The sequence below is a fragment of the Heliangelus exortis genome, chromosome 18 (genome assembly GCF_036169615.1).
Source record: "Heliangelus exortis chromosome 18, bHelExo1.hap1, whole genome shotgun sequence".
Classification (NCBI taxonomy): domain Eukaryota; kingdom Metazoa; phylum Chordata; class Aves; order Apodiformes; family Trochilidae; genus Heliangelus; species Heliangelus exortis.
This window is the reverse complement of record NC_092439.1, coordinates 11,451,762-11,472,402: the sequence shown is the minus strand read 5'-3', so window position 1 is coordinate 11,472,402 and position 20,641 is coordinate 11,451,762. Positions and strand designations below refer to the sequence as shown.

Below are 20,641 nucleotides of genomic sequence, written 5' to 3'. Positions count from 1 at the left end.
ACAGTCAGTCTTGACACTGAACTGATGATTTGGTATTGTTAGGGCTCTATGTGTGGTCCTTTGGTAGCTGATGAAAGGTTATGGCATTGTTGCTGTCATCGCTTTCTAAAGATACATTGATACAAATAAAAAGATCTGTCAGTCCCACAGGAAGGTGGATTATATCAAGAGCTGTGCTTTTTAAGGAGTGTTTCCTACAAAGGAATCCATTACCATAATTTTGTATGTATTTGCTTAGCAGTGTGGGGGTTTTTGGTTGTTTTTTTTAATATTTATGTACTTGGGTCTAAATATTTTTTCCTAGGAAATTAATCTTTCCCTGTCTCCTCAAATGCCACTGTGTTCTGCCAGAAGCTTGAATGGTTTTGAATCCCTGTTTTGTTTTAAGAAACCTTGTTAAAACTGGTATAGACTGTGACTATAGAAATCTTGGCAATGCCTGTGGCTTTATGGTTCTGTATGAAGATTGTGTTGCATTTGCTTTGCTTAACATAAAATGTGTATCAATAAAATTAGGGAGCTTGTGACTAAGTGTACTAGCACAGTTGATCAAGAAGTCATCTAAGAGCTTGTCATGTAATATTCAACTTCTGGTGCAGTGCCTTCTAATTTTAATCAGTTACGTGTATGAGCTGAATCTGAATTATTGGATTGATCTGAATCTGAATAAGTCCTTGACTTTTCTTCAAAAAGCAACTTTTTCTTTACCTTTCTGTAGCTTTTGGATGGTTTTATCGGTATGAAGGAAAATTTCCCACAATCCGCAAGGTACAAGGTTTGATCTGTCACTTGGTTTGCTGTGCATTTCAATTTTTTTCTTCTTTTCTCTGCTATTACTAGATACTCTTTAGAGTCAAATGCCTCTTCTTTTAATGTGTGCACAAATAAAGATGTGTTTGGGATGCATCTGCCTAGAAGTTACTTTTTGAATAGTTTGGACTTACCAAGTCCTGCCAGCTGCAGTGGGAAGTGTGTGTCAGTACCTTGCAGAAGGTGTTCAGTACAGGTGGGCAGTGAATATCTATGTTCTCAAGAAGTCCTCAGAATAACGTATAAAAATTTTTGAGAGGACAAGGGGTAATGGTTTTAAACTAGAAGAGGGGAGATTTAGGATAGACATTAGGAAGAAATTCTTTCCTGTGATGGTGATGAGACTCTGGCACAGGTTGCCCAGGGAAGCTGTGGCTGCCCCATACCTGGAAGTGCTAAAGGCCAGGTTGGATGGGGCTTGGAGCAACCTGATCTAGTGGAAGGCATCCCTGCCCGTGCAGGGGGTTGGAACTAAGTGATCTTTAAGGTCCCTTCTAACCCTGGCCATTCTAGGATTCTAGAGATAAAAAAACAGTGGGAACAAAGTATGAAGTTCCCAGTTATACCTTTGCAAAAGAGGAATGCTGAAGGCAAAAGGCTCTTGGGCATGCGTGTCACACAGAAGGAGCACAAACAATTGAAATGTTTTCAGCTTGATAGAAAATTTTTATATCTATAGAGCTGCTGCTAAAGGACTGCAATTTCAAGGTTTTAGGATTTTAAATACTTTATTCCTGATGTAGCTTTATTCTTTTAATTTCTTTCAATGTATATTAGCCATCTTAGGGGGGTTTTGTTCTTGTGTTGTGTGCTTTGGGTTTGGTTTTTTGTGATGGCTGGGGCAGACACGCGAGTTCATATGTGTAGCTCCTGAGAACTCAAGGTTTCAGAGAGATCAGTATTGTATCTGACAGGTGAAGTATTTGAGTCAACATTTAGGACTGGAACTGTAACATAAACATTTAGGACTGTAACATGAAAAGTCAGCAGATGATGAAAATGAGCAGAGCAAAAACAAACCCAGAGCTTATCTGCCCTGGGTACTGGTAGTAAATGACAATAGTGGCCAGATGCTCCTTTTTACTTTTTGAGGAATAAAAGGAGAGCATGGGCTTTTAAATATAAGCTGGGACCTACCCTACAAATGGTGAGACTAGCAGCAATGTGACATCAATAAAGTAGAAATAAAGAGAAGGCTGTATTTCAGAGAGAGCAGGGACAGAGAATCCTAAGAGTTGCTGTGGGTTTGCCCCTTGGTTGTACTCTACGTGTGTAATTTTAGTGTTGCTTTGTGCTGCATTAATTCACTCACTGTTAGTGAGCAGATTTCATCCAGTGCTGGTAGGACCTGTTTGATCTTCACAATGCAGTATCTTTTCCCAGGAGCAATTAAGGTTATGCACTGATCTTAAACCTTTCTTTTTTAATTCCTTATTTTTGTTTTATTCAGGAAGGCAATGTTGGTTTTAGGATGCATGAAGGTGTTTTATGCATGTAGTATTCACATCTACTTGTACATGAGCATCTGTCACCTGAAAGCAGTCAGTCTTGCATTAATGTAAAAATGCCAGAACAGACAGAGGGCAAATCAAGATCTAACCAAAACTGCTTGTTTACTCAGAGTTTTATAGCAAACCTCTGTGGTCTAATATTAAAATTCTGCATTGGACCAAAAAAGCTGAACTGTCTGGTCTTGTTCATCTTATGTCAATGTGCACAGGCCCTCCAAAAAAAGTATAATTTTCTGCAACTTGGATTAGATTTTCTTTTAAAAGACCATCCCCATACTTGCACAGACTAATTAAATTTTTAAGGCAGACACTCATGTACTGAGCTTGAAGTTTGCAGTTTTTTTAGGTGATATAAAAATTTGTTGAACTAAAAAAAACAAACGAAAAACAAACCTACCAAAACTTCCCAGAAAGGGAAAGAGAGAAAGAAGTCAAAAAGTGACAGTTTTTGTGAACAGAAGAAGAATAAAAAGGAAATGGAGTTTGAGCAAAAACTTGCCAAAGAAAAAGAAGGAATGCTGGAGAAAGAGAAACAACTGAAAATAAATCGTCTTGTGCAAGAGGTATGTTGTATTCTCCTGTCGAGTGGAAAATTACATTGAAAGGAAAGCAGATGAATTTGTATTAGAATTATCTTAATAGGACACTTTTTTAAGTTATGTTAGGGATGATGAGGTTTAAAAAAAAAAAAAAAAACAAAACTGCTGCTGCACTGCAAAACTCTTTCCCAAGTTTGCTTGTTTCTCAGGTTTTGCCCATACTTCTGCAGCTAATGGCTGCACATGCATAGTGCTGAATTTAATGGAAGACAGCAAAATAGGAAATTATTCTAAGAAGTGTAGTAAATTAGTTTTATAACTAATTTAAATGGCAGTTCATACTGTTGAAACATAGTTGTAGTGTAATTATACCTGTAATCTTTTTTTCATGCACTGATGTTATGGTTAGGTATCTGAGACAGAACGAGAAGACCTGGAAGAATCAGAAAAGGTGCAGCACTGGGTGGAAAGACTTTGTCAGACACGGTTAGAACAGATTTCCTCTGTGGAGAATGAGTCTCCTGAGGTAAAATACTGGCTTTTCCATATATTGCATGATAGTAACTCGCTAGTTGTGTACTAAAAGCAACAGGATTTTGCCAGATAAAACTGTCTTGATCTTTCCCTCTTAGGCTGTATTGTAAAGTGGGGGGGAACTGGCATTAATTGATAAATTACAAACTATAGCATGTGCCATTCCTATTTTTTGTGGATTTTAAAAAAATATTTCAATGGACTAGTTTTGTTAGCAATTTTCTTGGCTCATGAAGTGCTTGTGGGACATGCAACCAATAATAAAACTGAGACTAGAATATGCAGCCTAAGGTTTTAGTATCATATGCAAATAACATTATTGATGATAAGTTCCTTGGTGCTTCTTGTATTGCATGGAATAAAGATACAGGTTAAGAAACAGACAACAAGCTAAACTCCTAAAGAAGAGGGTTTGGTTTTGTGCTTTAAACAGTCCCCTAAACAAGGAGGGTTGCAGTTAGGGATTGTGCCTTATAGCCTGATGGTTCTAGATATAGAGTGAGACTTTCCCACCATCCTGTTTCTCTGGCTGTCTTCCAAGCACAGCTGCTTTAAGAGGAACACTGCAATCTGCTGAACTCCCCCAGGATCCCCAAGAAATTGCAACCACAGAGGGAACACTTTCACATGAATTTCCTTCAGGTCAATGTGGAGCAGCTTAGAAAAAAGCAGCTGGTCTTCTGTTCTTCCTGCCCTTGGGCTCAGCAGGACAGTGTCATGAGTATGCTGAGTTTTTTCTCACTACCTCATTTTGACTGCCTGTGTTCTGCTAGATCTTTGTCCCCCCCTTACTTTGTAAAGTAAGAGGCAACATTACAGATCAATATAGATTAGTTTCTCTCCAGAGCTCTACCATGATTTAAGGCAAACACTCCACTGTGTTTTCTCCATCATTTTTTCCCATTACATTATATATTTTATTCAAATTCTTCTCTGAAACTACCCAAGCAGTTAAACTCATGTAAAATGGAAAACTAGAATGCTCCTGAGGGATAAATGCAACTGAACAATATTTAGGTACTACCAGTTTGAACTGCTACTTGGGTGCAAGAACAGACAAGTTCTCTTGACCTCTGTCAAAGAGATGTTTTTAGTACCAAAGGGTGAGTATGGCAGATGAGGAGACCCCAGAGAATATCAACAAAGAAACCTGCTTGAGGGAAGTATTGTCATATTAGAATAAAATGTGTATGTAGGACTGCTCATCTCTAGTATTTTCTCAGCTGAGTCTACAAAATAACAAAATGAGAGTATCTACTGGAATTTTTTGAATCCTTTGGATTGATCACTGATGAAGGTTAGTAACTCAAACAGCATATGCAGAATAATTCTGCACACTCCCAATCTTATTTTTGGGGTGAGATGTTCTTTAAGTTCAAACTCTGGAGTTTGTCAGCCCCACAATGCAAATTAGAAGGCCTTGAACCTTCTGAGGATCTGAATTTCATAGCATCCCTAAACATTGTTTTGATAGCTACTTAAGCTTGTTACCCTGTCTTGTCTTGTTATGTTTACACCGGACTTCAGCCCTGTTCTGCTTTTTAATGGCATGGAATTTCAGAGTCTGTCTCTGTTTATTTTTCTTTTATAAAATTACCTTTTCAAGGAGCAATTCTTCCTTACTCTTAAGACAGAGAGGCAAGATTTGTGTTATCTGGGGCATGTCCTATGATTTTTGCCTTCTGAAGAGTCCATGCAGTTGGGATTTTTTTTTTTTTTTTTGTTGTCCCCCCTGCCCCAATAGCTAAGGCTTACTGTCTCAGCACTCCAGTTTTCTTTCTAAACTGGAATCCCAAGGAGCGTTTTTGAAAAGGCTTTCAGAGAAAACGTTTCTTCTGTGTGGGAGAAACAAAAACCTTCCTGTGGAGGAGCAGTTAGGTTGATTGATGTTCTAGCATTTGCCATTAATTTCTTGAGAGCTGTTGCAGGCAGATGAACTGTTAAGACAGATTTCTGTTCTATTGAACATAGTTGGCAAGTGGACGTCCTTCTGCTTCTCCTTCTGCCACCTCAATGCGGCGTTTCGCTGGTGGCCTGCAGCTTCATACCACAGATCTTGATGATATAAACTTAGATGACGTTGACAAGCCTAAACCACGTGTGGCACCACCTCCTCCTCCACCACCTCCCACTGTTACTCCAGCACCATCAGCTCATCCACTTCCTACATCAAATGTTCCACTACCAAGAGGTCCAGCCCTTGCAGTCCCACCAGCTTCCCAGGTGACCTCATGATCTGTTTGGATGCATGAGCCTCTAACGTTCCCCTGCCTGGCCTCCCTTCCCTGCTCCTTCACCCACTTTATCCACTGCATCCAACCATCTGTCACATGCAAAGTGAAAAGAAAGCCAGAGATGGTGTCATGATTTCAGACTGGTGAATGCAACCTGGAGGTAGTTTGTTTTTTTTTAATTTAAGTCAAGAGGGATTTTCTGTCTCCTTCCTATGTATGTTGTAACCCCTGCCACATGTAAGCATCTCGGGCAGAATGTATCAGTTAAAAAGACAAAATTTGGACTTGAGTGTTTAATGATGGTTTTAAAAAGCAATGGCAGGCAGCAAATTTAACTCAGTAACTAACTTTGATAAAAACATCTGTGTAGTGAAAAATATCTTGTGAAAGTGTTTTAAATATATTGTCAAGTTGCGATGTTAGTTGAGAAGAGTGTACAAAGAAAATTGGTTTAAATTTAGAAGCTCAACCTTTTAAAACATCAGCAGGGTATAAATTGCCAGTGAAATAGCTCGAAGTGAGCAACTGGTGCATTTATCATGTTTGGTAATCATGGTTGACAGAAGTTAGGAATTTCTTTGAAAAAACATTTGAACCTTCTCCTTATTACAATCTCAGTCCAGAAGATCAAGTAGAAGAAATCTTGGACCAGAAATCATTCTAGGATAGAAATGGCACTGCAGTGGTACTCATGTACTTGTTTTTGTGGCAAAAAACAACTTGTTTCAAACAAGAAGATCCCATATGGTCACTTTCTTCCTACAGTTTTCTGCATGGATTGACTGACTGGATTGTTCATTTTAATTTTTAAACTTTTAAAAAATTTTTGGCATGTTTACTTGAACTAGTTTTTGTATTTGCATGATTCTGATTGGGGTGCAAAAGGATTTGTGAGTTCAGCACTTCTCAGGGGAAACTGGCATGCTATTTCTCTGTGAATAATTGCCCTAATGCAAGCTATGAATCTCTTAGTAGACCCTTGATAGTGCTTGATCTATGTGTTTTGCATGTTGGGAATTATAAGAATATTGCAGATCCACTGAAACTGGGGTGTTAGATGTTCTTCTGAATAATAGATTACCTAAGCAATAAAATAAAAATTATGTGAAGTGACTCAAGTGTACAAGATACCAGCACTCAGAGGAGAAATGCATTCTCTCAACGCTAATAAAAATATTCAGATAAAGGAAGTAATATAGGAACTGCCATACTGGATCTGATCCTAAACTTGTATCTTCCAATATATATATCTGGCAGTTTTTCACTGCTAGATGTGTTAGAGAGAACTGGTTAATAATTAAAGAAAAATACATCTGGTAACAACAATAAAAAGAACTTAGCCTTCAAAAATAAGTCAGTTTTCACTTAATATTGTTAGTGTATATTAGAAAAGAACTAAGCTTTTAGCAGTTTTTGCTCCATATTAATATTTTGTTTATAAGTAGATATCCCAGTATTCCTCATGTAGCTTCAGAAATGGAAGAAAAATCAATCTGGACAATTTATCCCTGCTTCTTTTTAAAAAGTATTTTTTAACACCACAAATAAGCAGAAGCAGTGCATTTATTTGATTTCAGGCATGAAAGATTTTGTGTTTATGCTTGCTAAAGCCAAATACAAGAAAACTCTTGTCCCATAAGTTTACTTTTCTAATATTACCCAAGCTTGTAAGTCTTTATATTGCTAATTTGGGGGGGTTTCTCCCCCCAGGTCATTTAATTTTAAATTCAGCTTGAACAAATGTCTAACAAAAGGAAAGAAATCCTGGGAAATACACTGACAGCTATGAAAATATCTGGTATAAATGGATCTGATTCTCAAAATAATTATTAGCTATACTTTATATGAATCTGGTACTAAGTCTGTTACTGTTTAGGTTGTAAGAAACACCTCCCACGTTGGCAAAGCACCTTCAGCCTCAAGCAATCCCCTGGTATGTTCTGTACTGTTAATAATGGCTGTAGTTTTATCAGTGTCCCATGTAATGCTGATGACTCTGCATGGATTATTTATTTAAGATTCAGCACTTGAATTCATGTGCATGGATCCATTGCTGTGTTTCAAGATACCTAATGGCAGTAGTGGAAATGACTCTGAGGACTTCTTATTTCAATACTTCAGTGACATGGAGTCCATGTTTACATGTCCTGTATATTTTGGAGCATATATCTTCGTTCTGTTGAGACAGAAAAGGAGCCAGGAATGTATTTTTAATATAGTGGGTGCTAAGAAGCAATTTTTCTACTCAGAGGAAGCAACATCTGTTTTATAACTCTTTGCACTGGTTTTGATTCAGGACAGGTCAGGTTCCCTTATCTGAGGCACTCTAAAGTCTCTCTCTAGATTATGCAGTTTCAGAAGAAATAATTCAGTTCCAGTGCAGCTCTGACAAGTTGGTATCTTTGGACCTGCTGCTTCTTCTAAGATCAAAATGCTTAACATTAGGATATATTTTGGTATGTAAATCAGTGTTAGTTGAGGAATATCTACAGCTGGTTCCAAAACTTCTTTCTTAAATAAATAAAAAAAAACAAGCTTACCCCCAAAATTCCCCTATTAAAAGAATAAGAAAAGGGACTTAGCCAGTTTGCTGGAAGCAATTCAAATAACTTGAGAGGATACAGCTTGTACCAGATGAATGATATCTGCAATACATTATATTTTCTATGAGAAACTTTGACAAGATTGTACTGAGGGTTAAGTCTGTTGCTGCTGGGGTTAAGTCAGAAACCAAACCCAGAGGGCTCAGTTTTGAACTGTTTGACATCAGTGGGAGTTTTGAGTAAGAAGCCTGCAACTGGGTTAGTACGTGCTGGATGATCAGTGCTCCAATGTCTCTGGGTATCTGTAGAGACAGGGGGAGGTAATTAGTGTGAGTAACCTTTGATTCTAAGTCAAGATGAAGCAACTTGAAATTCTTTTTGGAAAGCTGATCACTGCAGTCCTGGTGAATTTCATCTTAAAAGATCTATTTAGCCAAATTGAGTTAAAATCTCTTTTTAGGTCCACTATGTTCTTACACTCAACTTCAGCATTTTTTCTATAGTTTCTCATTCAGTTCAGTTCCCTTATGGAATAAATAACAAAGCAAGAATGAGTTATTTGGGTTTTGTTTTGGTTTTATTCTTTTCTTCTACAACCTTGCTGATAAAGTCAGATTTTCAGGGGAGAAGTTACTATTTGGATTCAAGAGAAATAATTTTAATTTGTTTGTTTTGTAAGCCTTAATTCTGTAAGCCTTTTGTTGTATTAGTGAAATGAAATTCTTTACTATAAACTACTTGAATTGAGGCATCTCAAAAAAAAAAAAAAAAATATATATGGATTTACACAAATTACTTTGTGAATTGTAATTTTTTTACATTAACCCCATAGCAACTTGCTCCAAGTCCACCAACCCAACGGCATCCAGGTGTACCAATAGTCTCTAAACCTGTCATGCTGCATCCTGACCCAAACTTTGTGGTCAGGCCAACTATCAAATCAGAGGCCCTGGTAAGCTTTTTAATGTTCTTTTTCTAAGTGTACTATAGGATTCATTTTTATTTTATCCTCAAAGCATCAGTTTTTCTGCTAACTAAAATTCCTGTAATTAAAATTCCTGTAACTAAAATTTTCAAGCAATAAGTAATGGTAAGTACAAAAGGGTATTTCTTAATTTTAATTTTTTTTTTTCCCTTGTGATCTGAAAGTCATTTTCAGTGACAATTTTTGTACTGGGGTGTGCAATTCCAGCCTTAGGCTCTATAGGTTTTATTTTTCATTTGTTCACATGCTGGGTTTTATTTTTAAAAATTCCGAATTCATATGTCAGAAATGAAAGAGTAGACATTAATTACCTTGTATTTATCCTTTGTAAATAACCATGAACATATTTGAAACGTAGATGTACACCTCATCATTTCATTTCCAGAGAAAGATACAATATTTTCGTATCTTAAAATGCAATGTACTGGTCATGCAGTGCTACTGCATGAGGGAAGATGAAGCAAGGGTAACTGAAAAAAGCCACAAATTGCTCTTACAGGTGATAACTCAAATAACAACCCTGAAAATTAGTCTGTCTTCAATTGAAGTACAATGTATATTTTTGTAATTTTCTGTTTTAATGGTTTAGATAATCTCATTAGTTTTCCCAGTTAAAGCTTGGCCAAATTTAAGTGATATCTGGTAACCAGTTTTCCCAATGATATAGTTGTATTAAATTCTATATTATAAATGGATTGACATGATAAATAAAAGCAGGTTTCATAAGTTGTGAAAGAGAAGGCAGGTACATGAGCTAAAAATAAATGCAAATTGCTCTAGTGTAGATATTTTTTTCACTTGTATTCATTGGAGCTTTAATTTTGATTGTGTTCAGTATTTCAGCATCTCCAGGCAGTATGTAAATCCTTAGAGGAATGAACAGAGTAAAATCATAACCTTCAGTTAATATAAATCAGCTCTTGAAAAGAAATACCTGGTGTGCAAATACAAACTACATGGCAAAATTGCTACTACCCTTATGTGTGATCAGTTATTCTTCATACAGATGGAAAATGCTGCTTTCTTATTTACTCCTTGTACTGACTCCTCACAATTAGTTTGAGAAATGGGCAATAATATTCATCACCCTAGGGAAATTTCTTATGACTTGTTATGCATGCATGCACATTTTCCAAATCACAAGTCTGCTAAAATATTTCAGATGTCAGTCATCTTCATCCCCATAACTGCTTTATATTAGTTTGAAGATCACAGTTGCAGTGGAAGCAATATCCTGATAGGACTTTGAGAGAAATGTCAGTCTAGAAATTGGTTTTTTAGACCTGTTATCTCTTGCTTCCATCTGGCCTCATGTCACACAGTTAATGTAGTCAGAATATTCATCCTCAATGCAATGAAGTCACAGTAGTGGAGTTAGACTTGCATAGATGCTGAAGTAGAGTTAGGTTACTCCTGTTAAAAAATGAAAAGGCCATTGTATGGCAAAGCAGAGAAGCAGGTACCCACTTGTCTCCAGAAGTGTGTGTTATAGTTGGATTTATGGGGTAAGAATGTGTTGTTTTGTTTGAGAGGGGTTCTTTACTTAGGTCAATGCTTCAGATACAGGACAGGTTCAGCCTCTCTTAATAAAGGGAAGCATCACCAAAGGCAAATTTTTTTCTGCTCTATTTCTTGTCTTGTTAGATCTCACACAGTATTGAAACAAAACACAGAAATAAGTCAGTTAAATTTAGGAGGCATTATTCTTTAATTAGAACCTGTGCTACTAATTGATGTTTAGGTAATTGCATCTTTGTCCATTAGCCCAAATACACATCTTTTCTTTAGTTTTATCAACTTGATGAGGAATTTAATGCAATTCACCTTTCAGTACAGGAAATCCCTGGTAGGGGAGCAAATCTTAAATGGATAGGTTGTACTTAACATGACTTCCCAATATTTTGGAAATTACTTGTCTAGCTCTTTGTCTGTGTTTTTTTTCAGTTTTTCAAAAATCATAGCAGAGACCCCAGCACTGTTCTGTAGCATACAGGGATAAAAGAATTAATGGAATATATTTGTAAGAAAAATTGTGGTATGGAAATGTGCAGTGTTTATGTAGTTTCTCTACAATCTTTCCTTTTTGTATTCAGTACTTTTTCACTGTGTCTTCTCTTATTTTGAAATGCTATAAGTAAGGAGCACACAAACAAGTGCAAGTATGACCCAGTCTGTAGAAGAGCAAAAAACCCAGGGATATTATTTGTGAGTAGGTGATGCTTATTTACAGCAAAAAGCTAATATCTGGTTTGGCAATTTTCTTTCTTTTGCAGCCACAGGAGATGTTTAAAAGGATGGTGGTTTACAATTCATCATTTAGATCTAACAAAAAACAAGTAAAATAACATTTTCCATGTTTTGTGTGGTGCCTCTTTTCTTGACTGATCATACATTTAAAACTGTCCTATCTAATCCTGTTGCTCTGTTTCTAAAACTGAGGATGCAAGACAGCCCCAGTGCATGAAAACTGCAAGTCTGTGTCATCTTACAACGTGTGCCTGTGGCTCCTGCTAGTCTAGACAGATGAAGGAGAGGATAGCAAATTGTTTATTTTGAACCATCTGCCCCTATTCATATGGTTATTGAAATCTTTAAGAGAGTTGAACATTGTAACTGACCTGATACTGGCAAATGTTTATATTTGTAATATATGCCTAAGGTTTCCTTGTTTAATTTGGTCTCTAGTTGCAATGCTGTCAGTAAAAAAAAAACTAAAATTCTCAGTTTAATAAGTAGAGCTATTATGATAACACAGTTATTAGTAGAAAATCAGAGGAACTAGTGTTGGAAAGCACTTAATCATATAACCTTTCTTCAGTGTGTAGGATTTTTCTGCTCTGTTCCTTACTGGTTTGCTCTGTGTTAGTGATGTTTTTTTGTCTTATTTGGGTGACTTATTTGGTTCAACAGATGGTTCCCTGAAGAAAAGAGCTTTGTACATAACTCCTCTGCTGATGTTAAACGTGCCACTTTGTGTTCAACACGCCTTTGAAGTTAGATGCATTGCAATGCTATGTGAAGATGTTGGTGTGCAGTTGTGAGCTCAGTGTGAGCTTTTGAGTGCTAAACCATTAAGACTAATAATGAGTTTTTTCTTTTTATCAGTTTCAATTTTGATCTAGGTGGGAAAACTGAATTGACTGAGATAAATCAAACTTTGACATTGTTGCCATGGAATGCTAATATATTGTGTATATGAACAGTTATGTTCTCAACAAATACAGGTTTAGGAAAAAATTGTTCTATCTGGTCACAAGTTTCTCTTTCAATACTTTTTTTCTCGATTTGTTTGTCTTTATTTCAGTCAGGTCTCAATTGCAAGTGACTGTTGGTGCTAGAAACTTCAGTGAGCAGTACCATTGGCTTAGGTGCTTGTGTTTTGGTTTGGGGTTGTGTTTTTCCTCAAGTAATAATTTTACCTTGCATCTGGAAATCTAGACCAATACTTGTTTCACTGCATTCAAGCATTTTAGTGGTCCGGATTATACTTTTATCCAGCACTATGAAAGTTTTTTGAAGTCAAGAAAGGATTAAAATGGTCCTAACTTTTTTTCTTGAGATATCTTGAGTAGTGGGAGTGTAGGCTGTGGTTTCCACTTAGTGTTGCCTGTTTCATAAGTCCCTGCTTGGGTGTAGAGTGCACCTTCTGCTCTCCAAGTTTGTGGTGCCCATTTCTGAAGATGTATTATGGTTCAGTGGATGTCTTCAGTGTTCATAGCTGTGTTTGTACATCATCTCTGAGATTTGAGCATCACTTCTTTGCTTGCAGTTTGGTTTTTTTTTTTGGTTTTTTTTTTTTTTGTTATGGGCTCTAGAGATTTTTTTCCCTTTTAAAAATTATTTTCCCAGGAAAACTGTCTTCAAGGGCAACATCTGTTTTTCATGATGGTGACCTGGGACAGAGAGAGTTCAATGATTTCCTTTAGATTACATAATGAATTTGTGACTTGGCTGAGGCTGAAGTCCTTTCCTCTAGGTTTCTTGCTCCAAGACCATAGATGTCAATTTCAGCCACGATTCCAAAGGTCAAGACAAATTCAGCTTTCAAACTATTAGGTAGCTATCATTGTAAAGTCTTTCTCTTACAATTTTAGGAAAACTATTCACAATATAATACACATAGTAAAGGAATGAATGATTGGATTTTTCCTGCCCAGGATGAAGTTTTACCCTTGCTGAAGTCTGTGATTTTTATATTTTTTTTAGGGAAATATGTGTTTATATATAGAGATCTGAAGTTCATACTTAAACATGCAGGATTAGTGCAGTTTTTCTCAATTGCCAGCATTGCCCAACAGTTTCAGCTTGTAGCTACTAATCCTCCTCAGAAAACCACAAGCCATTGATTCCTGATTGCTGACTCAGGAATTCTCATCCTTGCAGAAAAGGTAACTCCTGCTTTTTCCATGCAATGTTGGTCTGCCATAAGTTTTACACTATGTTTTGAAAATTTAAGAAGGTTTAAGTCTCCTCAAAGCTCAAATCTTGCTCTACTGAACTGCAATACTGTCTTCCCCCATTCAGACACTCATGCCAAAATTTTAAGTCCACCATGGAACCATATGAAAACAAAATTGGCTTTTGTCCTATGTTTGCTTGTGGTATAGAGACAACTCCCTGAAACTCCATGGGAAGGAGGAGAGAGGGGAACTGTAAGAGGGTTCTACAACCCAGACACTGAGGAGTAGTGTTGCTGACAGGTGAATTGGAGCCTGTCACTTCTGGCTGTGTTAGATAGTGCCAGCTTGGTGATAGCTCCTAGAAATATTGCTCAGGGAAGTGTGACAGAACATACCTGCCCATGATGCTTTCAAGATTTGTTTGTGTTCTGTCAGGTATGGAAAAGAACTGCAAGAGCTGACAGAGTGGCAAACTCGTTCTCAAAACCTGCTTCAGAGTATGACCAGCTCAAACTGTTGCTCTGTCTGAAGGTTTTGGAATGTCTTCTGGCTGTCAGGATGGACTGTTTGTTGTCTTTCTGTGTTTTTCTCCACTTTGTCTTCTCTCATAGCTTACATAATTACATGTTCTCTCACTAGTAAATAAAATGGACTTTGTGCATGGGCCTGATTGTTTTTACAATTCAGTATTGTTTTATTCTCAGGGCTTCCAGAAATATTTGGAAGATTTTGATCCCTATTCAATGGTAAGGAGAGAATTCAAGTGTGTACCACTGTTTAATATGAAATACACTGTTAAAAAAAAAAATTGATTTGGAAGGCTGGGAACGGGAAAGATTCTTGCTTGTTGTTTTTCTGGGGCAAGTGGATTTTTCTTGCCATGCTGAAAGGGAGCATTCTTATAAGACAAGAGGGTCTGGTGTTCTGATATTCCCCCAATACTATTTTGAAGGAGGGAAAGGTCCCTTTTCTCCCATAAACTCCATAGATCTGCCAAACTGTTTTGTGTTTCCAAGGTGTGGGTATGATTAATCATTATCTTTTCATAGTTCACCCCAGAGCAGATTATGGGAAAAGATGTACGACTACTACGGATTAAAAAGGTAATTACTATATTATTTGATTGTTATTTAAAGGGTTGATGTAAGCATTTCACATAGGCTTATTCACTAGGAAGAAGGAAGACTAAGCTCCTGTTGACAGAAAAATTAACAGCCTTTTCTGACCTGAGGTTTTTTTTTTTCAATAGGAGGGATCATTAGACCTTGCAGTCGAGGGAGGAATTGATTCTCCCATTGGAAAGATTGTTGTGTCTGCCATCTACGAGGGGGGTGCTGCAGACAAACATGGTGAGTAACAGTGAGGAACTGGAGCTGCTGCAAAGTCACTCCTTACACAGGCTGAGAGTTGTAACTGACTTCATAGCTATGCCTAGTACTGAGAAGGACACTTAGAATATCCAAGGCAGCCAAGTTCTGCCTCAGCTCCAAGGGCAACTCGGAGGGAAGCTCATGGTTTGAAGGGTCGTGCTTAAGTGAATATTTATGTAAAATTTTAAAATAATGTTTAAGATGGAATTGTCACTGCTGCTGTATTTTTATCATTACAGAATTTTCAGTAACATGGACAGTATCATTTTCCCGGTGTGATATTAAAAAAGAAAAGCCAAACAAACCAAAATCAACAAAAAGCCCCACTTGATTCTCTGGTGTATTCTGTTAATTAAGGACAGCAGAATGCAATCTCTGCCATTTCGTAATTTCCAAGCAATGACATTTGTATTAATTCCATGTGCAAAGCAATTACCTGACTGTGACACTGCACTACGCTGCTTAGGTTTGTTCTTAAAGCTACTTTCAGCAGTGGTTCTTTTTGTAAAACATCTGTCTTTACTCCCAAAGTCTCACTAAAGGCCAGACCCTTCTGGCTAACAGCTTAGCTCTCTGGAAGGCACAAGCACACGCATACTGACACACCCAGGCTTTCCTCACGATGAGCAGTACCTCATCCTTTCCTTGAGAACTCTAGAAATGACCAGGTAGATGGACATTCCAGTACCTCCTTATGTTATCTTTGCTGACCTTGTCCCAACCTGCACTTAATTTCAGGTCCCTCCTGCTGTGAAAACATCTCAGCCACTTGATTTCTCGAGTCCACTGTTTCTCTTTGTTGGGAGGAGCTCTCCTAGCTAAGGCTGCCCCCTTTGCCATCTGTTTTCCCCTCTTCAAATCCAGTCCCAGTTAGCTGATTGTGCTTCACTCCAGACTATCAAGTAAAAATCAGTTCTAAGGACAAAGCATTACACATGCTCTTGCAAAGGAATGACAGCCCTGCAATCCTTTACAAATTCTGCTTAAGCCTTCAGCTCTTCAAGTCGTGCTGCCATTTTCATGGTACTAACAGCCTACAGTGAGGCACAGTTTGTAAGCTGTATAGATGGATTGCCCAGACAGGCAAACTGCTACCATGGAAAATCTTATTGAACCAGTTTCTTACTGGTCATTAGTGTGGCTTTTCCATGCCTAAATATTCCTTTGGCTTTTGCCTGTAGCAAACTTTCTTTCCTTCACCCAGTGAAGATACTTTTCATTATGTTCAGTACTGTGTAATACAGAACAGAAGAAACTCACAGAATGTTTTTTGATTACTTATATGTTTACCATATTGGTCTTTTCACCAGGAGGCATAGTGAAAGGAGATGAAATACTAGCTGTAAATGGCAAGATATTAATTGACAGCAGGCTGGCAGAAGCACAGGCAACTCTAGCAAAAGCTTGGAACATGGGTGGGGTGAGTAACCTGGAGTACTTCTCATCATACTTACAATGCTCATATGAAGTACACTTTTCATTCATGTTATATTCTCACCAAAACAAGGCTGCAAACATCAAAAGTAACAGATATGCCATGGACTACCAAGGTGAGCTGAAATCTACATCAGATATTGGTATTTGTGAAAACCATGCATGTAATTTGCTGTGAAAAATGTGTCATTTAGCCATGTGTCAAGATTGGTATTTAAACACAGTACATTCTGTTTATACTACTTTTATCTGTAAAGTCTCTAATATTGAAAGCTGCATGCCTGCTGATTGGAGTTTTATAATAGCCTGTCTGACTTCTTAATATATAGGTAGCACTACACTTCAGTTACAGTGAGTGTTTTCTCAGGAGGAACTCTATTAGTTGCTGACAAAATACAGGATGTTTTTTAGAATAATTAATTTTAAGTGTGTTGCAAGACCAGGAGATTTCTCTTTAATTTCAGGATACAAATCAAACAGCTAAATCTTGAAATGGTCTTCCTATAGAAGTCTTTAATAGAGTTATTTCTGCTGCTCCCTGTGGTTTTCCAGGAGCAGACTGCCTTCCTGATTCTCTGATATTCCATGGTGGTCCCCTAGCCATCTCTAAAAATCAGTATTTAGCAGCACATGTTTGACTGAGCATTTCTTTTTCAGGATTGGATTGACTTAGTCATTGCTGCATCACCTCCAAAGGAATATGATGATGAACTGTAAGTGTACGAGCTTTCTCTCTCTGGGGATTAAAAGCAATAAAGTTTCTATAATCTGCTTTTTTTATCAGACACATTTCAAGTGTTTTCTTATTGTGGACTATGTAACCTTCTGCATCACATGGTTGCTAATTTGATATTTATAAGTAGTAATCATGCATTACAGCAGTGGTTCCCAGACTTTTAAAATGGTAATTCCCAGAATTTGTTGTACATGACTAAACACTCAGTTTTGTTTTTTTTAAATTTGCCCATAAGCATTCTTCAGCAAAACCAGACCTTTAATTCTGTTTTGTGGATCTTTTAAAAGTTAGATTGCAGATAGTATCCTTGTCTAATGTCATCTAAGTGTAAAACTTTCAGACGAGCTAAGTGATTTGGCTGTCCTGGCAATTTCTGATGTTCAGAGAGTACTTTTTTTTTTTTTAAAGATGATCAGCATAGGTGCAAAACAGAAGAACCCATGTCTTAAGGTGTGATAGGGGTATCAAGCTGATAAAACTTGTTACTTTGGACAGTTTCAAAAGCAAGACCAATGTTTTCTAGCCTGACTGAAGGAAAAGATTTGAAGAATATCCTTACTGCCAAGTCAACTGGCAGAGGAAAGTTTCATAGTCACTCTTCACCTGGCCTCTTCTACTGTGTAGAATGCCAGAGTGTCAGCTGCTGTAAATAAGCATGGTTTTACTGGGTAACACCATCTGAAAACTGTTTAATACCTGTGCATAAACTAAGCAAGGAAATAACTGTGACTGTTATTCTTGTTTTCATATCCTGTATATTTAGCCCTACTATTCCTACGTCAGCAGTCAGTCCCAACACACACAGAAAGGTTTTTGAAGGCAGTGCACCTGTGTACAGACAAGGGTATCTCCTGCAGCTGTAGCCACTGCAGTGTTCCCTCATGGTGAATAGCCAGACCTGGGTTAACATGACTGTTCATTGTGAGGCTGTGTTATTTTTTCAGCATGTGCCTGCCTGTGCCTTGCATGCCATGCTTGCTTTTCTTCCTGGTATGTTCTTTGGGCTTTTGCCATGCCTGTCCTGTTAAAATATAAGCATTTAGTTTCTACTTCATAATGTCCCTTAGAGGTCCTCTGCAGAATTGGTTCTAGTCTATCAGACTATGAAAAATAGGCCCTACCTAAACAAGTAGGCTTAATATTTTTTTTTCCTTATCTGTGGACCACTGCTGTGGCTTTGTGAATTAATAAGTAACTACAATTTACTCCCTTATTAAGGCTTGTCCAAAGAACAAGTTTTCATTTGTATTATGACAGTCTGCCTGTAAATGAGTATTCATGACTTTGGTTTTCACTGCAGTTTGCCTGTGCTAATTTGTCAGCATACAGTGGATTTGTCCCAAATATATCCTTGTGTCACAAACTCAGTTTACTGCGTGGCTTCTTTATGCTATAATTACTTTAAGTACAGTCACAGATCTCTAGAAGCACCAAGGAAAGATTTCTTGTTGCATGTGGGTATTTTTGGTCTCCTCAATTATTACTTACAATGCCTCAATGGAGATGCAGTTATGTAAACTTGTGCTTACCAGAAAGGCTAGAAATTGCACTTTACAGAAAACAGCATCTGTTTCACTATCTCTTTTTCTGTTTTTCTGCAGGACATTTTTTTAAAGAAAGCTACAATGGAGAAATGCATTTTCTTTTTTCCCCTTGCAGAAGCCTGCTGCTCAGTAAATTAATAGCAATTATACACCACATGAAATGCACCTTCATTTGAAAGAAATTTGAAGTATCAGACTTGTAAAATGAACTAACAACTTCAGATTCTTCAGGTAATTTGAGTAATTTCAAATAATTCTATAGACACACATCAAGAAATTTTTGCAAGATCATTTAGAAGGACTGCCAATGAGCATAGCTCAGACTGTGAGAACTCAGTCTATTTTTGCTGTTTTGTGGGGCCAAATTTTGGGAATTATCTCCCAGTTCTCCTGGAAATAGACACTAAAATGAAAAATGAAGATAGAACACAGATGTCTGTTCCCACATGAAACACTTGTGATCACACGTTCACAGGCCAGGCTGGGTGTGAAAAGGATTTTATTTTTACTCCATACTTAGTGATTTTTCCCCGGGAAAATGGGAATATATATGGGTAACTTCTGATCTCACTCATATTCTTGCAGCTCTGAATATACATATCTTGCTCAGCTGTGGCTTTTTTTGAGTCTAAAAGCCCTGATGGCAGAAGAACCAGTAATACCAGGAGTGCTAGTGTTGTAAGGAATCACTTTGGTGATGCTTATAACAGTCTACAGCATATTCTCTACCAAAAAAAGTAAATACCTAGGAAGTAATCCAGATATAATTGTTGTGTTGTAGTCAGTTACACTACTGAGTATTTGTATTGGTGGCAAAAATTACTCCCTGGTGTAGTAGGTGGAAATGTGGGAGTGATTCACAGTGTGCAGTTATGTACATTTTTCTCAGCAAGGCTATGGAAGTCACTGATGTGTGCAGGAAACCACTAAGTGTAACATTTTGCTCTTGGTGACTGTCTTCTGTTTAAGTAAATTCCTTAAGACTAAAATCTATACTAACCTGGCTTAATACATGATTACAGTTGTAGACTTAGTAATTTCTTTACTTTATCAAGATATCTCCCTAGAAATGGCATTGTCTTCCTTCCAGCCTTGTATCTGCCAGTTTGTATTGTGCTTCTCCTATTGTGTTTAGATGCTTCTTACCTGGACTTCTGAGAGCCAATATACAGTTCTCTAGCATATCAAATTCCTGATAAAGTCTTGCCTTCTAAAGGTTTGGGAACCATCCTTTCTGTAACACAGAAAAATAGCAATTACATTCCTGAGAACTCTGCATTTATACAGAGGTGATTACTTACACTGACTTGTTTAATTTGCAATATTGTTCCTTTATGCCAATTTATGTATCTGACAAGGTTATATGTGTTAGAATGCTTAAAATTTTAACTCCTGCAACTAATCCAGAAATAAAATCATGTTTGCCAAATGGAAGGAGTCTTGTTTCCTTTCTGTCTCTGGACGTGTACATCCTAGTAATAGTTAATCTGCTAAAGTACACAGATTTCTGAGTTAACCTTTAATAACAGCCTCATTTGCAGCACAGTGCCAGCCTTTGGGAATTCAAAAGAAAGATTGCTCTGTGCAGTAGGAAATTGTCAGTTGATTGAGCTGCAGTAATCTCCCACTGAGTTTTTATGGTCATTTGGTAGTTGCCAAGCTTCTGAGTGCAGCTGCTCTAGTTGATTTGGTTTGCTAGGTCTCTGGGTGCATCTACCAAGAGCTGCAGACTTCCCACCCAACAGACGAACAATGTGAATGCACCAGAAGTAGCACCAGAGAGAAAACTGCACCAGGATGTACCCTTCCTTCTGCTTTGATTCCCAGTTGCCTACATGTGGTAACCATCTGGACTGTGTGACAATCCAGGTAGTTGGATGATGCTGTCAAATGTTCTCAAGGGATGCTCTGATGCTCCATGCCAGCAAACAGCCACAGTAATTCACCAGTAATCAACTTCAGCCTGCAAACAGTGCTTAATTTTGCTAATAACTTTCAGCA

At 37.5% G+C, this 20,641-nt stretch overlaps 2 protein-coding genes across 3 annotated transcripts in view; both read left to right on the top strand.

The window, feature by feature from the left end:
- LOC139804414 (harmonin-like) overlaps positions 1 to 20,074 on the top strand; it is a 38,630-nt gene extending 18,556 nt beyond the window's left edge. For both annotated transcript variants that reach the window (XM_071761651.1, XM_071761650.1), the window contains exons 16-21: positions 14,261 to 14,302; positions 14,606 to 14,659; positions 14,806 to 14,905; positions 16,237 to 16,346; positions 17,018 to 17,073; positions 18,698 to 20,074. In XM_071761651.1, coding sequence (XP_071617752.1) covers positions 14,261 to 14,302; positions 14,606 to 14,659; positions 14,806 to 14,905; positions 16,237 to 16,346; positions 17,018 to 17,073; positions 18,698 to 18,710 — 375 coding nt within the window. In that variant the 3' untranslated portion in view covers positions 18,711 to 20,074. The remainder of the gene's footprint in view (positions 1 to 14,260; positions 14,303 to 14,605; positions 14,660 to 14,805; positions 14,906 to 16,236; positions 16,347 to 17,017; positions 17,074 to 18,697) is intronic.
- LOC139804790 (harmonin-like) lies at positions 436 to 6,872 on the top strand. The gene is made up of 5 exons (XM_071762403.1): positions 436 to 457; positions 719 to 768; positions 2,732 to 2,884; positions 3,270 to 3,386; positions 5,366 to 6,872. The coding sequence occupies exons 1-5, from the start codon at positions 436 to 438 to the stop codon at positions 5,627 to 5,629; spliced, it is 606 nt and encodes a 201-aa protein (XP_071618504.1). The 3' UTR covers positions 5,630 to 6,872.
- Positions 20,075 to 20,641: the final 567 nt, after the last annotated feature.